This window comes from Carassius carassius, chromosome 10, assembly GCF_963082965.1.
Source record: "Carassius carassius chromosome 10, fCarCar2.1, whole genome shotgun sequence".
Taxonomy (NCBI): domain Eukaryota; kingdom Metazoa; phylum Chordata; class Actinopteri; order Cypriniformes; family Cyprinidae; genus Carassius; species Carassius carassius.
Window position 1 is genome coordinate 16,746,689 of NC_081764.1, and position 23,350 is coordinate 16,770,038.

Consider the following 23,350-nt stretch of genomic DNA (forward strand, 5'->3'; position numbering starts at 1 on the left):
TTGCTTTAAAACATGACAAAACAACATAAGGCTTATAAAAACACGCAGAAAACATTTGGATCTATGGCAAATAATCAAAATGTACAATTGCTCTGAGTTACACCTCATAGTCATTTATTTGACAATTTAATTAATAAAATAAATGCATCAATAACATAACATGATCCACTGACTGCAATGATTAATTTATATCATTGAATATTAGTCAACCAGTAATCTGATTGAAATTACAGTCTTCACATTCTGGCAGCATATTAAGAAAAACAACTGATCATAAACACAACAGTTGGCATTAAACATTTTGCAATATATAGCATATCACAACTGACAAAATAAACCCAGACAATTAATTAGCTTGACAAATCATGGTTTTTAAAAACATTTCATTGGTTGTTTTCATCATATATGTGAATGTATGTCTTTAAAAGAAAAGAACAGTAAACTGATTGCTCGTCTGTTATTATTCATCAAAGTGTTGATTTCGTCTTTGTCCTTTCTTTTCATTAAGATACATGTTGACATAGGAAGTCAGCAGGTCATCCATTTTATAGCCCTTATGAACACAGGATAAAATTCTATTATTTTAAGATCTGAAAAATTATACTTTAAAATTACAAAAACTATCTTTTTATATATAACACACACATAGAGAGAGAGAGAGAGAGACACACACACACACACACACACACACACACACACACACACACACAAGAACAGACTACTGGTATTTTATTATAATTAACAGAACTCTTTTCTATTTAATATTTTTTTTTAATATGAATGTAATTTATTCCTGTGATGGCAAAACTGAATTTTCAGTGTGACATGATCCTTCAGAAATCATTCTAACAGGCTGCTTCAATATTGGAAAGGTTTTGTCACTTAGTATTTTTGTGTTTTTCTTTTTTTGCAGGATTGTTTGATGAAAAGCAAGTTCAAAAGAACAGCATTTAGTTGAAATAGAAACATCATAAATGTATATTTCACTTTAATGTTTTTACATCAGTTTAATGCACCCTTTTTTTTCTCTCTCTCTCTCTTTCTCCATTGATAATAATATAAAATGTTTCTTGAGCACCAAATTTTCATATATTAGAATAATGGCTGCTAAATAGCAAATTCTGTGTCACCTACCAGGGAAGTTTCACACAGGATTTTGTTTCCTCTGACAAGGTTTCCTACAGTCATGTGGAAGTATGTGCTTCCACTGCACCAGTTTGCAATCTTATTATATGGATGCATTGCCAGTATATCCTTAAACAGAAGGTGAATTCATTTAGTTCAACAAAATTAGGAGTAGAGACAGAGTTATGATACAGGATTCCTATTTTAAGTAGATTCAAGCTTATACTCGCCTGTGGTGTTATACAAATGCTGTTTAGGGAAATGACATGCTAAGCAGTTAAAATGAAGCAGAAACTTTTATTGAATTAGGATACCTTTGTTTTGGGGTGAATGATAGTGATGCCCTGTCTGCTGATGGCAATCCTTACAATGTCAGGGAAATTGGGCTCTGATGTTTGCTGTAACATCAAGATTAATCTTATACACCATTTTTTAAGTGATGTTTGCAAAATTCTTATTGTGCTACAGACTCAAGTTGCTTACTTTCACATCAAAAAAGGCACAGCCAAATGTGGGCCATTTATAGATGATCTTTAAAAAGCCAATCACTGCCTGGTCCACAGTCGTGCCGGTTTGCTTGTTGTACTCAGCAATAATGTGCTGTTGAAAAATGGTTATGTACAAGAAACACTTTAGAAGCACAATATTTCTTATACACTGCACAATGCACAGAATTGCAGTGTACTGAAACTGACCTTTTTCCATTCATCAGCAGACATGGCTTTAAGCTGGTCATTAGGCACCAGGTCTTTCAGCATCCTAGGAATCATGGGAAACTGACTTTTATCATTGTCCACTTTCACTCTGAATAATAGAGCGCCGAGCATCACCATTTCTTCTTTGGTACAACGATGATAACCTCTCAAGTACTTGGGCAACTCCTAGATAAAGTGAGAAATATGGGAAAATACCTTATAATATGAAGTTCTTCAATGGTGACAGGGAAGCTATTTTTTAAGAACATGTAACAGAATGCCAGTACCTGTGGGTAATGGAAGATGAGATCCGCCTCCACATCTCTACCAGGGACAATGCTGAACCATAGTTTTCTCATAAAGTAAACGGTGTACGATACATTCACTGGATTGCCTGCTGTTTAAAACAGTATAAGCATTAGCAGTTGTTTTGAATTTGACTTTATGTAACGATGGTGACTGACTCTTAACTTGTTCATTTTAGGCTATGATTACATGACAATGATGTACTAAAAACAGAAAAGTTTTTCCTTTGCATTATTGAAAAATTTCCAGTACAGATGACAATGTTGTCTAAACGATCCTGTTCACAAAGAGCCGTGAAAATGAGTAAAAACGCATGCCAGACCAGTAGTAAAAGAAAGTAAACAATACGAACCTTTGCACATACTTAAAGACTGAACATGTAATATGCATGCACATGATGCCACCATTTTCACAAATTTACATTTTGGTAGTTTACGCGGTGATGATTATGGTGTAGTTTTCAAAAACAAAAGTTTTCACAAGTTTGAGTTTCAGGCCCTCAAAAAGCCATTTTTGTGTGAATGAAAGGTCAAAATGACGTTTTTAGCTGAAAACGGTGTCATGTAAACACCCCCTTAAACCTAATAAAGTTTTCACCAAACTTGAAACAGACTTACCCTGATTCACTCTCTTTGCTCTCCTGGACCAGTCAGTAATCTGTCTCAGGCTGTCAAAGATGTAGTCAGTTTCATTCAGACTCAGAACCTGACAGAAAGAAAATCCTAGATTAACATACAAACAAAGGCTTTGTAAAAAAAAAAATGCAGCTGTAAATTAGTGAAAGGACATGACAAGGGATCACTGGCAGAGCTGTAACAACTGTAGACACTGTGGAGGCAATAAAGATATTTAACAATATATGATTTTTAAACAGTCACTTCTTCAACTATTGGTTTAAGATTCTCAATACAGCATGGTAGCCTGGGTACAAACCTTATCAGGAGTTTTCACGAAGATGCTGAAACCATCAGCTGAGGCCAACATGAGTTTATTAGCAATGGTCTGGACCAGATCTTTTATCTTGGTGTTGGTTGTCACCTCAAAAATCTGTCCAGAAGTGTGTGAAAAAAAGAACACTGGATTGATATTCCACGACTAAAATGCATGATTTCCATTGGCAGCAAACTGACTGTTGATTTAATGTTCATTTAGTTGCATTTTGAACATAAAAAAAAAAAAAATATCATCCTCTTTAATACAGGTGCATCTCAATAAATTAGAATGTCCTGGAAAAGTTCATTTCAGTAATTCAACTCAAATTGTGAAACTTGTGTATTAAATAAATTCAATGCACACAGACTGAAGTAGTTTAAGTCTTTTTCTTTTAATTGTGATGATTTTGGCTCACATTTAATAAAAACCCAACCATCTAAACGAATTAGAATATGGTGACATGACAATCAGCTAATCAACTCAAAACACCTGCAAAGGTTACCTGTGGTAGGAAAAAGTGTGGAAGAAAAAGATGCACAACCAACCGAGAGAACCGCAGCCTTATGAGGATTGTCAAGTAAAATCTGTTCAAGAATTTAAGTGAACTTTTTTTTTTTTAAGGGAAATATTTAACAAGCTATTTTTCTTGTTCCGTAACTTGCGTTCATATCCTGTCTGTATATAGTTTGCATTATCAGTAAGATCTGAGTTTGGTCTTTTAATCGTTGTCATTGCGAGCCACGTCATGTGTTTTCTTTTCTTTAACAGATTTCTGAGGGAAACCGCGTGAAACCTTGAGCGTTCGTTCATATTTTACATCTGCTTAACTGTCTATGTAGTTCGCAAATCATCAATAAAGTGTTTTCTGAGATCTGAGGTCTTATATCACAGTATTAATTGATTGAGGAGCGTTACTCGTCATAGGGGAATACTGGAGTGTGACGTGAGGGGATCCCCAGTATTACAGCACAGCGTCACAAAAGCCATGACACAAAGTTACGGGAACTAAACAACCGAAGCAATATATGTCTTCCTTAGATGTAATGTTAGCTCTGTACTTCAGCGTTGGGTAAAACACCATTATAAATCTCCTTTGTGGTAACAGCGAAGATGTTGAATTAAACATACATACAATCAGCTTTTTCACATGCCCCGATAATCAAAACTTCTACTTAGCGCTTGATCCATTTCTGCAGATCAGTTGCTTTGGTCTTAATCATCAGCCGCTTGCACCACCTGCTGGTGAGCGACTGACAGCAGATGGAGATCATGCATCGGTGCTCTACTGCTATTCCTGCAGATCCCGGATGTGAAACGGCGAATTATCTGCCGAATTTGTGGAAGCGAATTTGGAAATTAAAATAAAATGGACCGTAATTTGCCTGTCGAATATTATACATCGTATTTTTAGTGAATTCTGGAATGTGAATATGAATTATTGATTTTTTTTAATAATGAAAAGCTGTGTGACATCTTTTGAACTGAAATATTCACAGCTTAAACAAACAACTATGTTAAATTTCAGGATCTAAAAATGCAAGCCCTGTAAATACAAGGCATTAAAAAGCAAGTACTGTTAATGCAATGCATAATTTTTTCAGCTTGTGCTATTCAGCAAGCATTTTTGTTTCAAAGACATATGTAATTATTTTGCTTCCATACCTATGCCACCGTTTTAAAAGTGTCATAATTTCAGGCTTGAAATATAATAATATAAAAATGCATTGCTGTTGGGGCCAAATTTCTGGTTTAAAAAAAAAAATAGTGACTGACTGGGTAGCAGGTGTGTTGCATTACCTCATGAGTGTCATTGGGGAAGAAAATTTTGTGGAAGATCTGGGTGCTGTTCTGCTGAATTGCATCAACCTCTACTTGGTGAGGTGGAAGCTTTCTGGGCTCCATTCTAACACAGAAACAATGAAATGTCATCTTATTATACAAAGTAAACATATGGCTGTAATACTATCACACCAAATCCCCAATGTAATTCTCATGATCTGTTACCCAGCATGTTGACTCAACTCAACTATTGGGCTACAGAAGTGTTTCCCAAATGTGGAAGCCTTTGAACAGTTTCAGTAGCAGATGAAGCCGCAATAAATTCTGTACTCTCCTATCACTCAGTGCTGACACTTTCCTGGCATTTGCTCCAGTCTGGCAAAGGTTAGTGTGCTAAAAGGAGAGGTGTTGCTTATAGTGTGCAACAGTGTGTAATTTCAAAAACCTGAATTACTAAATTATTTTTTTTAACTGATATTAAATAAGAAAGCACCTGTGTTAAGTGGCCACCATGTGCCAAGTTGTTTTAAAACATGTAAATAAGCCAAACTTGATTTCAACATGCTAAACTGTTAGCATCTGCTAATAGGGTGCTTATCTGGTCATGCTTTACAGCATATCAGTCCAGTAATGTGACATGCTGTTTGAGATAAGCTCCAATAGGTTATGGCTCTCAGGTTAGCCTGCCAAAGTTCAAAGAGTAAGAAACAATACAAGCTTTTTAATCAGAGTTTAACAGTGACTTAAACATTAGCTTTTAGTGCTTCTATATCTGAACTCACATGATAGGAAAGCTTAGGAATGTATGATCGATTCATTTAAACTTTAAAGTCTGTTCATTCATTGCATTTCTTCCTGTTCTTACATCCATAAAGCAATGGGATCTCGCTTGTAATGATACAAAATTTGGGTTGAACTAAAATGTAAATGTATACTAAAAACATATGTCTAGAAATGCTGGTCATACCTCCGAGCCGCTTGCAGTCTCTGGAGGCAGTCTGTGGCCAATGTCTCTCGTTTGCGCGTCTCAAAGAAACGCTGAGCATGTTTCACCAAAGAGTTACTAGGAGGGAAGAGTCCACAACACAGCCACAACAGCTGCCAGCCCTGTTCCACACTGTACCTGATTGAGAAAGAACATTTATAAATGTTAACTTAACAGTTATTTATTTATCATACATTAATGCAATTATAAACGTAGCATCTAAAATGGCATATGCACCATATCTAGTGTCTAAAAGTGGTTTAATTGTATTTAAACAAGAATGAGGAAAACAATGAATCAGTTCAATGAACCTGCTACTAGTTGATTCTCATGCACAGCAGGAATAGCTGAATTGAATCAATTATTTGCCTTATTATTTATATGCAGGACCAATCAGCAGTCTCCTAGTTTTTACACGGTATGATGGTGTCTAACATAAGAGTTCACAATGTAATTTTTTTTCTTTTTCTAAAATGCCCATTGCTTATTTAATTTCATAGTGATAAAACATATTGGCACCTGAAAATGTAAATTATGAATGTTTGGTCTTGTGCTGGAAAGAAAATTTAGAGACTTTAGAGACTAGATCTCTAGAAATTTTAACTATATACCAGTGTTCCAAAGCTTCTAGATCTGAAGCTATCGAAGCTGAAAATACTGGCAACAGTAAAGCATTACTAGGAAAGTAGTGGTGAGGTATGAAAAACAAAAGTAAAACGCATATTAGGTGATCAAACACCACTCTAATATATACTTCAAATTGAATACCTAAACACTAAATGATTGAGCTTAAAAAGAAGCCCGTTATAAAGGGCAGTTTGACTTTGGTGCAACTACAATCCCAAAAGGAAAACTGTACAGAACTCTTGTAAAACTAAGTCTCTGTCACATCTTTGTACCAAGTTCACAAGTGATTATGATTTCAACAGACCTCTTTTTCATTTATTGATTGCATGTATATTACTATTCGAAAGTTTGGGGTCAGTAAGATTTTTTTTATTAATACTTCTATTCAACAAGAATGCAATAAATTTACCAAATGTGACAGTAAAGACATTTATATTAATTAAAATCTTGTTTCTTGCGATTTCTGATGAATCATGTGACAGTTATGAGTGCAGATAATTCAGTTTTGCCTTCACAGGAATAGATTAGATTTTTACAACTATTAAATTACAAAACTATTATTTTAAATAGTAATATTGTACAATATTACTGTTTTTACTGGATTTTTTTTTTTTTTTTAATAAATGCAGTCTTGGTGAGCATGACTTTTTCAAAAACATTCAAACTTTTGTGGTAGTGTGCAGGCATTCAAAAGCTTTGAATTTGAGCAAGTAGTTCTGTTTACCGGTTGTTATTGCTGGTCATTTGTTTCATGATCTGGCAGTAGATCTCATCTCTGAGCTCTTCATTTTTAGCAGGTGGGCCAAAGATCTGGTCTGTGAGTTCCAGGGGGCTCTGGACCTGTCTAGTGGGGTAGTCACCCATATACTTCAGAATAGGTGCACAACATTTAGTCAAGGAATCAGTACTTTTTTTTGGTCGTATCCTACCTGGATAACCAGGTTAGCTGGTAAGTTTCACTTGTGGATCGGTGCTTATGCAACCCTAAATCAAACTACATCATCAGCCATTTGCTACAGCTTTATGCATTACTACTTTCAGATATGTATTAGGTAAATATAAAAGGGCAGCTGTGGCAAAAAACAATGCTCAAAGATATGATTGCAATAAATGATAATGACTTAAACGTGTGGGGATAAAGGATATCAGTGAAGGCCTGGCAAGCTAGTGGGCTTAAATCTGGATTGCCCACCAGTCTCTTCAACAGGGGCTGTCTGATTGGTTCTCTGGAGTTGGCCCACAGCTTCTCAGGCGCTGCATTTTTAGAGATCACCTGTCTGTTCACATCTTTGATGGGCTGCCTGTTACGATGACAAAAACAACAGGTTGTTTATGCTTGCTTCTGAAACACTTCAGAATGTAGTATGCTTTAAATAATAGGAATGATAATGTGGTCAAACAGTTGCTGCAAGTACCTGAAATATTCAACGGAGAAATCTTTTAGAGTTGAAGGAGCTATTCTTTCAGTGATGGTTCCTTTTACAGTGTTGTCTATGATGGTCTTTCTTTGATCTGGGGACAAGCTGATCAGGCTCTAAAAAAACAGAGCCAGAATGCATTAGCTTATCATCTTTTTCAAAGCCAACACAATTATGACAAATAATCCATAACAAGTATCCAGACCTTCACAGACGTAAAGAACGTTTAAACTCCACAGGAAAAAAACACATTCAAGTTCTCACCAGGACTTCATTTGTTGGCTTTGTAAGAGTTGGAAGAATCAAGACAGCATCTGCAGGGACTGCGCCGATTTCTCCCGTCCGCTCATTCTTACCCTTCAACCAGCCGTGGGAAACCGAAAACTCATCATCTTTAATGAGGAAGATGAGCTCTGCCCTCTTAAAGCTGAGAAATGTCCGATCATCTTGAAAAACATCCACAGCATTTTTCATTAGACAAAAACAAGTCAAATCATAGATCAACAAAAACATTATGAATGCAGCTTATTTCCTCGTCTGACCTTGTCTGTTAACCTCCTGCAGGGCCACAGCATACTGCGAACGTTGTATCAGGCCTGCCAGGAACATGGCTACCAGATCTGAGATTTCAGTGGCCATGACTGCGTTCAGTGTGAAGTCTCCTTTCAGGGACAGCAAACACACACACTTCCTATCTCTGGAGACGACGACATGGGGAGAATTCAGGGAATTTACTTATTTTTGGGAAGGTATCAATCATATTTAATTCAAAAATATAATATTTTAAGATTGTGAATGATAAGACAACATGATACAAGGCCGTCAAACACCCACCTGATAGTGTTGACCCCGGTGAGCTCTGGGTAAGACAGCACCAGGAGATTCTTTTCTCGTTCATCTAGGAATGTTATTCCTGTCGAATTTATGGCACAGATAAACTTGCTCTTTGGTAGAGGAGGACCTGAATATTGAAATGACATTTAATTTAATTTTTCAAATTATACAAATGTTTTTGCTCATTTTCTTGTGCAAAATTTGTGGAAATTATAGAATTTGCGATGTCCAGTACCATTCAAAAAATGGGGTTGTTAAGAAGTTTCTTATTCAAGGATGCATTTGATATTTAATCAAAAATACAGTAAAAACTGTGGTAGTGTGAAATATTATTACAATTTGCAATATCTGCTTTATATTTCTCCAGTCTTCAGCGTCACAGAATACTTCAGAAATCTAATATGCTGATTTGCTGCTCAAGAAACTTTATTATTAAAATGCTTAAAATGGCTTTTTTTCAGGATTCTTTGATAAATAGAAAGTAAAAAAAAAAAAAAAAAAAAAAAAAACACCAACGGAAGCATTTATTTGAAATGGGAAAAGTTTGTAACATTATAAATATATTTTCTGTCACTTTTGATAGTTAAAAGTATAAAAACGGTAGTGAACATAATACTTAGTACACAATGCATACCAGATATCTTGGCAACTTCAAAAAACTTAGAGAATAACATGGACCACTTTTGACGAGCATAGTCAACCACCTCAGCTTTCACTTTATCAGACTTGGTCCGAGAATTTATTAATGGGCCCTAACAAAAAGAGACAAATGCTTGTAAAATGTTGTGACTTTCAACCAGGTGGAAATTTATTACGTTTATTTTAAAATAAGCAATAACAGAAACATCTGTACCTGTGCATGTGCTGTGTTGACCATCTGGATCCACTTTTCTTCTGACTTAGCCTCCAGTAGTTTGGAGTTAATGCACTCCTTAATTACAGTCCTAGTATTCTCCATACTCATATCTGATCCAAACTGCACATAGAAGTGCTTTGCTACAAGTGCAACATAGTCTTCCTCCTGATACAAACACAAAGGTGAATGACATGATGTGGTCCCATACTGTGATGAGATCACATGATTAGCAAAAAATTACTTCTTTTATTTTAACCCATTTTATCGGAAACCCTCGTCCACTGGATAAAGCCATCATGGCTGATTATGAATAAAACAATTCTACAATGGCACTGGTAACAGGAAACTATTGAATTAGCTTGATTCTGAATCAACACTTCTAGAAAGTCCAAGTCTATGATAACTACCATTTTATTCAGCACAAAAAAATAAATAATTGTGAAATTATTTAAAGAATGCACCTTTAAAAAAGAAAAGAAAGGAATACTGCCAAAAAAGTAAAAATAAACAAATAAAAGCAAAACAAAAATGAAAATCATCAAAAATGATGTCATCATTTACTATCCCTCATGTCATTCCAAACACAAAAGATGATATTTTGAAGAATGTTGGTAACCAAATGGTTTCAGGTCTTCTTGACTTCCATAGTATTTTTCTCTTGTGTCAATCAATCTATAGAAGTCAATGGGATCTGAAACCAAGTTTGGTAACCAACATTGCTCAAAATATCTTCTTTTGTGTTCCGCAGAAGAAAGTAAGTTGACATAAGGGGGAGTAAATGATGACAGAATTTCCATTTTTGATCAACTTTTAGTTAAAAATAAGTCACTGCAACACCGATTTGTTAAAGAATTAAAATGCTCATTTATGAAACTAAATAACTGACAGACACAACTGATAGTAAAATGGTCTCAAGCGCACCTTCTCACACTGGTACTCCCCAGATTTCAGGCCTCTGATGACCTGTCTGTAGACGAGGTCTGTGCTGACATTATCCTGGCCGCTGTCATGCCAAGGTGCGAAGATCTCTTTACGGAAGTAGAGACGCCAAGGGGCATGTTGCTCCTGCCCACCCTTCTTCTTCACTTCCTGCTCACACTGAGAGATGGAATCCATCACATGTTCACGGCCACTACCTAGGGACCACACCTAAAAAGAGGGAGTACAACACCATGGCTTAAATTAGTAATAATACTAGAAATCTGACTTGGACTCTTCATCCAGTGCGAGGGCTTCATACCTTTTCATATAAAGCTATGTAAAGTGAGAAGCCGAATGTGTCCTGAAGTTTGACTTTCTGTGAGAGCATTTGGCAGACCTCTTTAGATGTGGAGGCAGAATCTACAGGCACACTTATATTCCTGCCATCCATCATAGTCACTGAAATGACCATGGGTTTTTTGGACTTGGTGGCCTGTAATTAAACAATGAGAGCATGAATTATAGTTGCAAATCTGTGGTAGACTTTTGTTACATTTTGTATATCTGTACTGGACCATATGAGAACAAAGACCTATGGGGTTTCATACATACAGCGATTTACAGCAACAATGCAACTTGAAATTACATTCATTGAATTCATTGAAATTACTTTCAATGAGTCATCCATCATCATGAGAATATTCGTAAGTGTTTAATTTTATCTAAATTAGCAGCAGCAATTCTGTCTCTGATTGTAATCATTCATCTTGTTCTTAACATAATCATATGACCATATACTGCTGCAATTTATTTACTAATGATTTCCCCTTTCATTTTAAACATTCCTTGTTCAAACTGACATCTCATTTTTACCAGCAATGCGTTTCATTTGCGAGCAAATTTTGAAAAGCTATGGAAGTTTGCTCAGTCAAAAACACTATATTTGTGAATGTGGGATAATTGTCTTCACCTGGAGCTCCAGCCAGCTGGGAGGCTCTCCACGCACTCCATTGGCAACAGTGCGTCTCAGTCGGTCGGCGCAGTAAGGCGCGTATCCCACAGGACCAAAACGAAGAAAACTTTGCAGGTACTGTGAGAAGAAGAACGGATGAGACAACACGTTCAGGACTACACAATACAAAGACCATTTCAAATGTATTACTCCATAAAAAAAGCGAAATCATGCATCAAAGAGTTTAATAAGGGAGACCATTATTTACCTTGATGAAGCGCTCAGTTGGAGGAAAGATGCCCAAACAGATGGACAGGAGGATCCAGCCACGGAAGAAGCTACCACGGTTTGAGTTCTCCTGGAGCTGCTTACAGATCTGGCAGTAGATTTCATCCCTAACAATAAAAGATATTAAGAACTTCTCAGCAGAAACATCTGACCAGTAAGTAATAGATTACTTAAGGGTTTAAATAACAACCTGAGGTCACGTCTGACAATGGCATATCCAACAATGATATGCAACTTTTCAAGAGATGTCATTGGCCGGTCTAGGGTGAGTCCGTCTGTGTTCATTTCATCTTCTTCACTAATGGTTTGCACAGTGGGTTGTTTGAGAACTTCAGACCTATCCTCTGCCTTTACATGAAGAGTTAATGAGTGAAGATTCAAAATCATTCATCTGTTTGTTGCATTTAAGAATTACTGTGTGCTGTAATAATACAGTAATGCATTACCTTTAAACAGTTGTTTTAAAGTTGCTTTTGTTTGAACATAAGAGTGTAAATAAGGAATAAAGACTCTTGAAAATCTTAATACATGTGAAAGTTTCTTAAGACATGTATGCTTTGTATTCATGTTGGTTACAAATGGTTCTGAAAAACTTTATACCATTTTCAAGGATAGCTTCAATATTCTCTCAAATGTGGTGACAAAATAAAGTAAAACTAATTTTTTTATTACACCTAAATACATGTGAGGGTACACATCTTAATCATAATTTTGCTAAAACTTTAATATTTTAATGACTATTTTCATTATATACAAGTATATTTTATTATATTAAAAACTGATATAAATTCCTGACTTTATGACATTTTACAACCTAAATTAGTTTAGTCTTAAACAGGTAAAATTATGTGATATTTTATAAGACTAAACCTTAACAAAAAGTCTAAATTATTCATTTATTTTAGACTAATATATATATATATATATATATATATTACTTGTCATATCTACTCATTTAATAAATCAGAATTTACAGAAAATAAATAGTGTGTCACATAAGTGACAAATTTGCAACATTTGTGTGTCTCACCTCTTCTGCTATGACAGATGGTTTTCTACTGGTTCTTCTGTTTGATGGAAGCCCCTCAGGAGCTGTGGATGTCCTTCTGTTTCGGGACATTATATCAGTGAAAGTTGAAGTCTTTCTGTTTCTGGGACCCTGCTCTGGTATGACAGATAGTTTGCGGCCTGGAACACCATCATCTTGGACCGATCTTCTGTTCCGGGCCAGTATGTCTGTAAAGGTTGAAGATTTTCTGTTGCGGGAAGCCTCTTCTGGAACTGAACTGAGTTTTCTGTTTGGAGAGTTTCTAATATTTCTCATCCTCTGAAAATAATAAGACATTAAAACTTTCAGAAGAGTATTCTAAGAAGAATCTTTTTCTTGAGTAATAACCTTATTAAAAGACCTTTATTGCTGGTCTTAACTGGTCTCACAGTGTGTCCAAGCTGGTTTTTAGCTTGCCAGCTAGCTAGTCTGACCCCCTGTTTTTTGTTCAGCATTAATACATATATTAAAAAGGAGTTTCCTCACCTGGTCCAGGCCCACCATATGGCTGAGGCGTCTATCCTGTCTGGAGGCCACATCCTTCTGAAGAGAGCGTTCAGCAAAGGCTGGTCCACTTCTCAAGACCCCCTGAGCCTTTGGTTCAGGAAGATCACCCATAAATCTTAAGATCATCCACCAAACTGTTAGTGAAGCCTATGGAGAAGAAGAGAGGAGGAGTAGTAAGCTCTTATACTCAATGTGACACATCAGCGTAACAGAAATTGTGCTGTGGAGAAAAGAAGATCATAAATCAACCAAAATAGGTCAAAGTCAATGGTGGATTTACCTGGACGTCATTCTCGTCCTCATGGTAGAGCAGAGGCTGATGTAGTCTCTGGCGAATGTGTGTGGGTGTGGCAGCACCCTGGAAGTACATGGAAGCAAACTTGGAGAACGAGTACTCATCCAAATCATCATAGTCTTCCTCCGGAATCGCCATCATTGGAGCATCATCCAGATCCACCTCTTCAAGCACTGCTCGCTTTCCCTCCAAGTCCTAAACACACAAAATGTGTTGTTTTTATTGCTATTGTTATCCAAACGTTAACATTATGCTTTTTTGAGAAGTTTGATGTCTCACCTCAAAGCCCATAGGTGCCTGGCCCTCCTGTCCGCCAACCATGCTAGGCAAAAAGCCAAAGATATCATCCACCATTTCCTGGTCTGTGATGGATTCCAACTGTTCAGTTGCCTCTCTTTGTTTTTTCTGCCGCAGAATTTCGTCAAGCCTCCTCTGTCTCTGTAGAGCAGCAAGTTCTTCTGCTCTACGATCCTGAAGTGAGAGGAAAGCCTGCAAACCATGGAGACAGCAACAGATGAAGACGACATCTAGCAAACTGTCATCTAAACATGGTGATTCTATTCATCAGAAAATGTCCTACATCTCTATTCATCTTTTTGACAGCTTTTCTGGCTAGAGTTCCTCTGGTGTAAGCCTGCAGGAGGATCACTGCCGCTCTCTTTTGTTTCCACTCCTTCCTCGCCAGGCAGCCACGAGTCTGAGCCTGAAGCAGAACGGTCGCTTGTCGCTTCTGTTTAAACTGCCAGGCCATCTGACGAGAGCGAACTTGAGCACGCAGACGGGCAAAACCCAACTGGACCTGCGGAAAGACAAGTGACATATGTACAAGCAATGACTTGCATCTTTTACAATGTGCCAGTCTGGAGTTAGAGGACAACTTACCACTCTGTAAAGTTTTCTGACTTTGTGTCCACGCCACGTTTTCTGTATGGTCACAGCTGCTCTTCTCTTTCTCAGGAACGCTTTCCTGCAAGTAAGCAAAATGGCTACTTGTAAACCAGTGTTTGAACACTTTCTCTACAATCCTAGGAGATTATCCTCAGTCTTTGACCTGTGTTTATATCCTCTCAGGACTCTCTGAATAAGAAGTGCCTTCTCGTTGAGAGCCTTGTCTCGTGCCAGTTCCAAAACAGTATCATGGAAATCCTGATGCAATAAGGATCACATTAGAACAGATCTAATTGAAAAAAGTTGTAATGGTAGCTGTAAAATTAACTCCAGTACCTTCAGGAACACTTTAGTCTTGCCGATCTTCCAGTCCTCTTCAGTCAGAAAGTCACAGATACTTAAGCAGCATTTCTTGGCACTCTCCTTTAAAATAACAGTTAATATTAATATTAAAGGTGCAATAATGCAAAGAAATTACTCCTTTTTAACTAATTATCCATCTCCAAAATCTGTGAAACAAGATCAGTTTACTTAAGCAATGCTTCAAGATATTTAAGATTATTTTTAAAGAACATACATTTAATATTCTTTAATAGAAATGTGTTTTGTCTCCTAATGTCAGCAAAACGGCTAAAATCGCTTAAAGGACTTTCAAAACCTGTTCCAATGTAAACTACAGAAACAATGGCAACACTTAATTCATGCCAAACAACACCAAATTTGCATATCTTCATAATTGAAAGCATGTCTCACAGTTTTGGGGTCACAAACACTGGACTTGAGCAACACACGGTAGCGCTCTAGAAACTCATCAAACGTGTGACGTATGGGATAGCCGGCCTTCCTGATGCGGATAGTCTCCATCATTCCAGAGTAACGAAGTTGACGGATACACAGTTCCCTGTCAAAGAGCTGAAACAAAGATGGAAAAGTGGGTCACTTAAAGAAAAGTGAGGTAGTGGATGGAGAAAATGACCTGAACCTACCATAGGCTTCTTGAAGTCATTGGGTTTAATACAGCGAATGAAGAAAGGCTGACAGGCAGTTAGAGTCTTCATTAAAGAGTCCAGGGACTGCCGAAACTGGCCAGATAATGTAGGCACACGCTTCTTTGACTCTGTTGTTTGCTAAAGGAGTTGCACATTAAAGGTAAGGCAAATGAAAAATTATTTTATTATGTTAAATCAACAGAAGAGTGGAAGCTGTTATGGTATTTATGACCTAAATGCCAGTGTACAACACGTTTGTACCCTATTTGCCTTTAGCTGGTGTTAACATACCCGCAGTGAGTTCCTTGGGGTGAAGACAGTGTGGTTGGAACTAATTTTCGTCTCTGCGGTGCCGAGCTCATTGTGGAATATCTGTTTCAGTAGCTTATTGGATGATGTTTGTATCAACTGGATGACATCACTGCTCAGAGCATCTCTGTTCTTCTCAAGGAAACCTTTATGCACAGTAAATTTCATGACACATTTGGATGTTCAGCCAAAAACGAATGTGAAAGTACATTGTGATGAGCCTGTATTACCTTTGGTGTCATAGTAGACAACTCCAGCAAAATGCTTGATTCCAAACTGTGCGTCATGATTATTTTTGGGGGGCATGTAGATGCCCCCCTTCCCATGAAGCTGATTCATTTTGTTAAGCATGGTAGCATCTGTGCCCTGGAAAAAATTACAGTTGTTCATAACTGTATGTAAATATTGAAATTGAGTATAACTACTTGACTTCTAGATTGTAATAATAGATATGCGGACGCGTGGAATGATTATCAATTATCAAAGGAAAGCCAATATTGTAAATAAAAGCAAATATAATTAAATAACCTTAGGGAAGAGACTCTCTTCATCAATAAGAGAGAGAATGTTGAGAGGCTTTCCAGCCAGCACATCAAGCGTACACTGGTTGTCGTTAAATTCAATGCTCTTCCAGATGATGTCTTCACGGGCATATTCCTGTTGTTCAAGCTTGAAGACGTGCTTCACAAAGAACTGCTGAAGCTGCTCATTGGCAAAGTTGATGCAGAGTTGTTCAAAGCTACAGGAATCACAGACAAGATTAAGATAGATCAGATAATTCTGGAATCATTTACATGTAGTTCCAAATCCTGTGAACTTTCGAAGAATATCCTTGTTGCCATTTCCATATAATGAAAGTGAATATACAAGTGGAGTCATGTGCTACTTTAATATATTTTATTCATTGAAACTCAAATTTGTTGATTTTACAGCCCTAAAATCAATTGGTTGGTCGTCAATAGCATCAAATGTCATTGATTCTTATGCGTCTTATGACCAACTCTCACTAACATTTCAAACTTCCTGTGACACATGTAATGGGGTAATATTTATCATGAGATCTACAGCAAGGGGGAGTCAGATTTTCAGAGAAGACCACTTCTTCACACCACTATCATATGACAACCAGAGACTTTTGCACATAAGGTCTGTAAACCACTTTTCTATTTTGATTCATTCAAATTCATTAAAAGGAAAAGAGCAGGTAGATATTCTTCAAAAATCCAATTTCTGTGTTAAACAGAAGACAGAAAGCCATATGGTTTTCTAATGACATGAAAGACGACATGCATATATTTATATTACAAACCTGTTGCTGTTGAAGTTTTCAAAGCCGAAAATGTCCAACAAACCAATCGAAAGTCGGACATGTTTGGGGTCATCAGGAGGAGGTTTGTAAACTGCACTGTTGATTTTCTCCACAATCCACACAAACAGCCTTCCATAGATGGCCTGCACACAGAAGGAAGATGAGAACTCTATATTGAAGTATATTAGATCTGACATAAAACATTGATTGAAACTACATTCAAATGCACAACCTTTACAAAGGCGTCTCTGCCATCCACTGCTTGTGCTGAGGTCAGAGGTTTAGACACACTCTCCCTGTTGGTCATCAAAGAGCGCTGTGTCAAGCTCACTTCCAGGGCATTTGGGGCCACCTAAAAATACATGAAATGAAATCAGATCTATGCTCACAGACAAAATTGGTTTCTAAAATAAGGGCTGTTTTTTTCCCAATTACCTCTAATAACTTTGCGGCCATTTTGAAATGCATAGAGGAGAGAACAGTGGAGCCTTCAAGGTTGTTCTTAATGGTTTCTTAAATATTAAAAATGGAAATAAAAGCTTATATAAGCATTTCCTCTAAAAAAATAAATAAATAAAACAGTTTTGTTCAAGTTGATGTCTCTTCTTCTACTCGCCTTCAAAGTCTACATTCCCCATGTGAAGGATGGCAGCCAGAAGCTTGTTAATTTCCCATGTGTCATTTTCTGTGAATGTCAGGATCTTCATTGCTGAACGGAAGCTGGCGTACTCTTTCATGTCATCCCGTCCTTCGCATGTAGTGCACTGACCCTAAAATACAACATAATTATATTTAATGCAATGATGATTAGTAGTTTAGTATTTAGTAGTTTACCCCCCAAAAATGTCACGTTTCATTTATTCAACCTCATGTTGTTTCAAATCTCTACATGTACAGTATGACTTTCTTTTAAGGAACACAAAAGAGCTTTATGTTCTATTGTGTTGATCAGAAGAAATTCTTATGACAATTAAAAAAAAAACATTCAATCACATTACTGTCACTTTAATCTACCTGTCCATTCTCGTTCCAAAATGACTGTGTGTTAACAAATGTAAATACACATTAAAAGTGGGAGAAGTAGTAAAGACATAGCATATGATGATCAGTACCATGGTGAGATAGTTGTATTCTGCAGCATTTCCTAAAGACAGGATCTTCTTTTGGTCAGAAGCCATTCCCATAAGCATGCAGTAAAAGATGTGGTAATTTCTCTCTTGTGGGGTCTGTGCCAAAAATAAACTATTATTTATTTGGTTTTACATTTAATTTGCTGTATCTTGACCTCAGATTTCAGTCTGATTGTAATCTCATATCAGGATGGTTTGTTTACCTGTCGGCAAACACGTGATTTCTCAAGCAGGTACTGTTCAATGCGAGCCCCCTCGATTGCTCCATTTTTATTGAAGTGGATGTCAATGTATTTTCCAAAGCGGCTGGAGTTGTCATTGCGGATGGTCTTTGCATTACCAAAAGCTACAAAATAAGACTTGTTGTAAATACTGAAATGCTTATCTGAGGAACTACAAAGACGAGTGATGCAGGAGCATCCTATATGTTTCCCATACCTTCTAAGATAGGGTTGGCTTCTAGAATCTGCTGCTCAATCCACGAACGCTGCCTACTCACTGCAGCGAAAAACTGAAGCATGAGTTTGGTACTCTCTGTTTTTCCTGCTCCAGACTCCCCACTGATGAACACAACACATACAGACACTCTCAGATCGCAACAAACAGATGACGCTAACAGAATGTATGACAGATGTTGGAGTCCATGTTTGTTCGGGGTGTTTGAATAGCTGCCTATAACAGATACAAATTTGCAAATTACAGTACAACATTGCTATAAACGGAAACCGTTCACTCTACAATGAATATTCTGTTAGTTTCAAACCTTTTAAAAGGTATTTTCAATATAATGAAAATGAAGACTGGAGTGTTAAAAAAAAAAAACAAAAGCAAAAGTGGTTAAAAAAAAACAAGAGAAAAACTGTGTGGTTATTCACCGATAATGTTCACATCTGCAGATGCTTTGAAATGGGCTACAAAAGTCATATGGACCACTTTTAATGATAATTTTTATAAGACCCTTTTATCATTTGAGAATATGGCATTTGAGACTTTATACGGAATATCCTTCATCAGATAAACACATTAACATTAATAAATAATGTCAGATCTAGATAAGGATGTAGTCAGAAGGGGTTTGCAATGACATGATTTTTGTACAAAAAAAAAGCTTTCAAATCAAACTACAAAATGTGAGTTTTAGCCGAGTATGAATGACTGAAGGACCTACAAATGGTCGATCAATATTTTAAGATGTGAATTAAATAGTGCTGGGCAACAATTAATTGCATACAAAATAAAAGTTTCTGTTTACATAATATAATGTGTGTGTACTTTGTATATGTATATATAAATACACATGGCCAGTATTTATTTTGAAAATATTCACATGTATTTACGTGTATATATTCACATAATTTATATAGATAATATATATAAATTTATATATATATATATAAATGCATTTGTATGTATTTGACTTTACATAATAAATATACACAGTACACCCACACACACATATACTATGTAAACAAAATCTAACAAAAAAAGTTGAAACCACAGAAAAAACCCTAACTACAAAATGTCAGTTTCACCCAAGTATGAAGGACTGAAAGACCTAATGATGCAGCACTGGTCTTTGTGGTTCCGTCGCATGTTGAAGAAACAGCTGTCTGCGATGGCGAAGACGTGCGGGGGGAGATCACCCAACCGTCGGTCTGTGTACTGCTCCACCTGCTCTGGAGTGTAGATTGGCAGCAGCTGGTAAGGGTTCACCGCAACCAGAATCGACCCTGTGTATGTCTGTCAAAACAAACCACCAAAAAGATGTTTCAAGGTCCCTGTGGAAAAAATCTACAAACTTTTGCAGTTGGAAGAATAATACATTTATAATGAGTATTGTTCAGTGTGTGAACTGTCCTTTAATACAGCCGGACTTCAAGTTAGAAGGTTGAATTTACTATATAATAGGCATGTCAATGTTGTATACCAACATGAAGCGTTCATCGAACTCAGAGCTGGCTGTTTCTATAGAAACAATCTTGTTGATAAACAGGAAGGGCAAAGAACAGCTGGTGAATGAACTGAATTTGGGGAATTAAGTGGACAATTCAATCCCTATTCTTATTAACTTCACAAATCTTGAAAGCTACTATTCATATATGTCTGTATAGGTTTAAATTCATACATGATTTATCTAATGCAGTGGCTAAAAACTCACATAGATTGCTCCTTCTTTGTAGCGCACTAGAAGGTTTCGTAACAGTCCAGCCTCATTTAGGTCACCCAGACGTATCATATCATCCACACCCTTCACTGAGGTGGGATGCATGGGCTTCAGAGAGTTGTCCTTTTTAATCTTGTGCTCCTGGAAATCATGCCATAGAAGATATCAGCTCCACTTCTACAGCCAAGAGCAGAAATGAACCGAGACTGGCTGCATATTACCTTTCCCTCATCGTCGATGAGCTGAAGTTGCCCCGTGTCTGAAAGTCTGACTTCAGCTCCGATTTGGACCCCATCACTGCAGTCCACCCACACATAGTCTCCCTAAAGGGGATAATTCATATTATAAGCTATGCATTAAACCATTACAACTAATTAATGTGTATGTTAGAAGACGACTGATAATATACTTGAAATCTTCAACCTGTTAACTGTCACTCACATTTTTGAAAATAGACTTGAAAGTGCATGATCCAAACCTACATTTTTATAATTCATGACTGAAAACATTTTTAACATGACTATGATGTACCATTTTTATGGTAATGCAATGCTTGATTTTAAAATGGGTTTCAAAGGATGAATTATGAGATTTTAAGTTTTCAAGTGATATATCATTTCTGATGATTTCTAAAGTGGGATCGAGAAAAAGGCAACAAAGAAGACTTTTTCTGCCAAAAGGTCAGTTATGATGTAGGTTTTTGAGGTGCACTTTTGCCATAAATTAATCTATTACTTTTCCTACATAATTTTTTGACAAAAAAGATTGGTAAAATATCTATTTAGGAGTCTAAGACCTTTCCAATGATATATAGTTTGTCATGATTACATTAGGATTTAATTGTAATAAAGTGAAGTAAACGTAGGCGTCCCATATACGGAACGGGGTGACAGGTAACAGGTTAAGACAATGTTTATAATATGCTGACTTTCTGGACATGACCATGGTATTAACATATTATCCTTTGAAGTATAACCATGGTATGATTACAGTATTTATGCTGTACCATACATGTTAAAAAAGCGTGGTACTGATACCATCATCATTGTGCATATGTACAATTATCTGTACTTTGATATATATATAGTTCAACAATAAACTAAAGGACAAATCATGATTAGGTTAAGTTATGACATTATAGTCCATATGGTCCAGTACACACAGGTTTATACATTAAAACCAAATAAATCTCTGATCTTATTTGATGAACTTAAAGTACAAGCATGGAAGCTACATGTACGTTTACATAATAAAATTGATTATTAATTTGTATTTAGCTATGAATTAACATCAAATTAATCTAGAACAAGAAGCACCAAAGCATCATGGTAATGCCATGTCAAATACTTTAAATGATTTACCTTGCTTAAAACCACCATGACTGAGTCCTCCCGTCCCCCAGCCTGGACATTACAACAAGAAGACAAATGTTATAAGCAAATATTGCAAAGGAAAATTCATTAGTGGAGCTTATGAACAAAGGCAGAATGGCGTGTAACATACACATTACCTGAAGTCTAACAAAACCACTGAAATTTTTTAAACCTCAACCATAACAAACCCAATGTGAGCAATCTATACCTGTGGATATTCTGTGAAGTCTCCTGATCTAGAAGTATTTTTTGTCGCTCTTTGAAGCCAGAACAAATCCCAACAGGTTGAGTGTTCAATCAAAAGAAATGACTGCTCGGAAACAACAAGTGTTTATGATACTTTGACTTTGAACCCTGATTAACACATCCATAATGATAAATACAAGGAAGCTATGTGCTCCAAATCAGATCAAAAAGCTGTTATTAGTAAATTATAAATACCACAGAATAGCAGAATAAAGAATATTAAAAAGATAAACCATCTTTTAAAATGAACGCTAGTAAAATTGCAACAGAAATGCAGTGTGGACCTGCACATTGATGTAAATAGTCATCTACAGAACAAAATTAAGACTGATAAAAAAAAAATTAAAAAATCATTTATCTGAACACTTTCAGTATTACATGTTTTGTTTCTTTTTAACAGTAAAGTGATGAACCTTTGGACCCGCGTGACAACATATCCTCTGAGCTCTGATCATAACGGGGCAATCAAGCTGTAAATAGCATAGTGTCATAGTAACTCAGGGTGGAGCCATTTCTGGAAAGCCGTATTTCCATCGGCCAATGCTAAACTTCAATGCAAGAACTCTCACAATAATTAAGAGTTTATGTGGTGTGGTGTTTTTAGGTCACATGCAGTTTATAGAACAGGTTCTCTCAACAGAGTCAAGAATGAACAGAAAAATATATATATATCCTTAGCAAACAAAAACATTTTTGACCTTAACCTACAGGAAGAAACAAGGTTAGATAAAATTGTGGGACACAATCAGTGCAGGAATGCTTACAGTCATTTTTTTTTCTTCACATCATGAAGGTCATTAATTTGTTACACATTGTTAAAAAACACTAAAATATAATACCTTTACCTAACATAAATTCAAATACAGCTAAGCTATTATTAAGCTAGTTTGAAACATTAAATCTGTCTGCAAACACCCTGTACTAGCTTGATTTAGAGTAAATCAAAGATTACTTTAATTATTTCTGAATGATGAAAATGGTAAACATCTTCACAATATTAGAAACATGGTTTTGAACAATGTGCAAACTGTTCCAACAATAATGAAAGGGGTTTACGTATTACTAGTGAAAGAGCAGGCCAGATTTCCTGCTGCATATCTGATTTTTCAATGGTTTTGTTAAAGGAAAGAAGAAAAAAAAAAAGATCCCCGACAACTTTCTGTAGCTCAAAAAGTAGAGCATGGCGCTAACAATGCCAAGGTGATGGGTTGATTCTCAGAGAGAGAAAGAACTGGTAAAATATACTTTGAAAGCAACACAGGTCACTCTGGATAAAAGCATATGCAAATGTAAACAATGTACTGACTACAGCGATCATTATATTCAAAATCTAAAATCTACTTTCCTAAGTTCTTTCACTAGCCAAGTCTTGA

General features: G+C 36.4%; 1 protein-coding gene across 1 annotated transcript; it reads right to left on the minus strand.

Annotated features, from left to right (window-relative positions):
• Positions 1-97: 97 nt before the first annotated feature.
• LOC132151896 (unconventional myosin-VIIa) lies at positions 98-23,334 on the minus strand. Its single transcript, XM_059560408.1, has 48 exons — positions 21,940-23,334; positions 21,720-21,761; positions 20,580-20,681; positions 20,353-20,499; positions 19,750-19,934; positions 18,633-18,754; positions 18,398-18,540; positions 18,177-18,290; positions 17,681-17,834; positions 17,500-17,576; positions 17,297-17,416; positions 17,065-17,207; positions 16,284-16,494; positions 15,986-16,121; positions 15,738-15,901; positions 15,444-15,584; positions 15,211-15,369; positions 14,794-14,880; positions 14,621-14,715; positions 14,452-14,536; positions 14,150-14,368; positions 13,849-14,058; positions 13,555-13,764; positions 13,254-13,421; positions 12,750-13,046; positions 11,910-12,067; positions 11,700-11,826; positions 11,450-11,569; positions 10,799-10,972; positions 10,480-10,707; positions 9,556-9,723; positions 9,337-9,454; positions 8,703-8,829; positions 8,411-8,565; positions 8,133-8,314; positions 7,866-7,984; positions 7,597-7,751; positions 7,175-7,328; positions 5,806-5,961; positions 4,857-4,962; positions 3,060-3,173; positions 2,744-2,831; positions 2,108-2,217; positions 1,821-2,006; positions 1,609-1,725; positions 1,440-1,523; positions 1,135-1,254; positions 98-553 (listed from the first exon to the last, which is right to left on the minus strand). Exons 2-48 carry the CDS (start codon positions 21,735-21,737, stop codon positions 461-463), a joined length of 6,666 nt encoding a protein of 2,221 aa, XP_059416391.1. The 5' UTR covers positions 21,738-21,761; positions 21,940-23,334; the 3' UTR covers positions 98-460.
• Between the last annotated feature and the right edge of the window lie 16 nt (positions 23,335-23,350).

Coding starts and splice junctions, on each gene's coding strand:
- LOC132151896 (XM_059560408.1), bottom strand. Junction 15,370..15,443: donor ATGACTTCAAGAAGCCTATG/GTAGGTTCAGGT, acceptor TCTTTGTTTCAG/CTCTTTGACAGGGAACTGTG. Junction 1,255..1,439: donor TCATTCACCCCAAAACAAAG/GTATCCTAATTC, acceptor CTTCTGTTTAAG/GATATACTGGCAATGCATCC.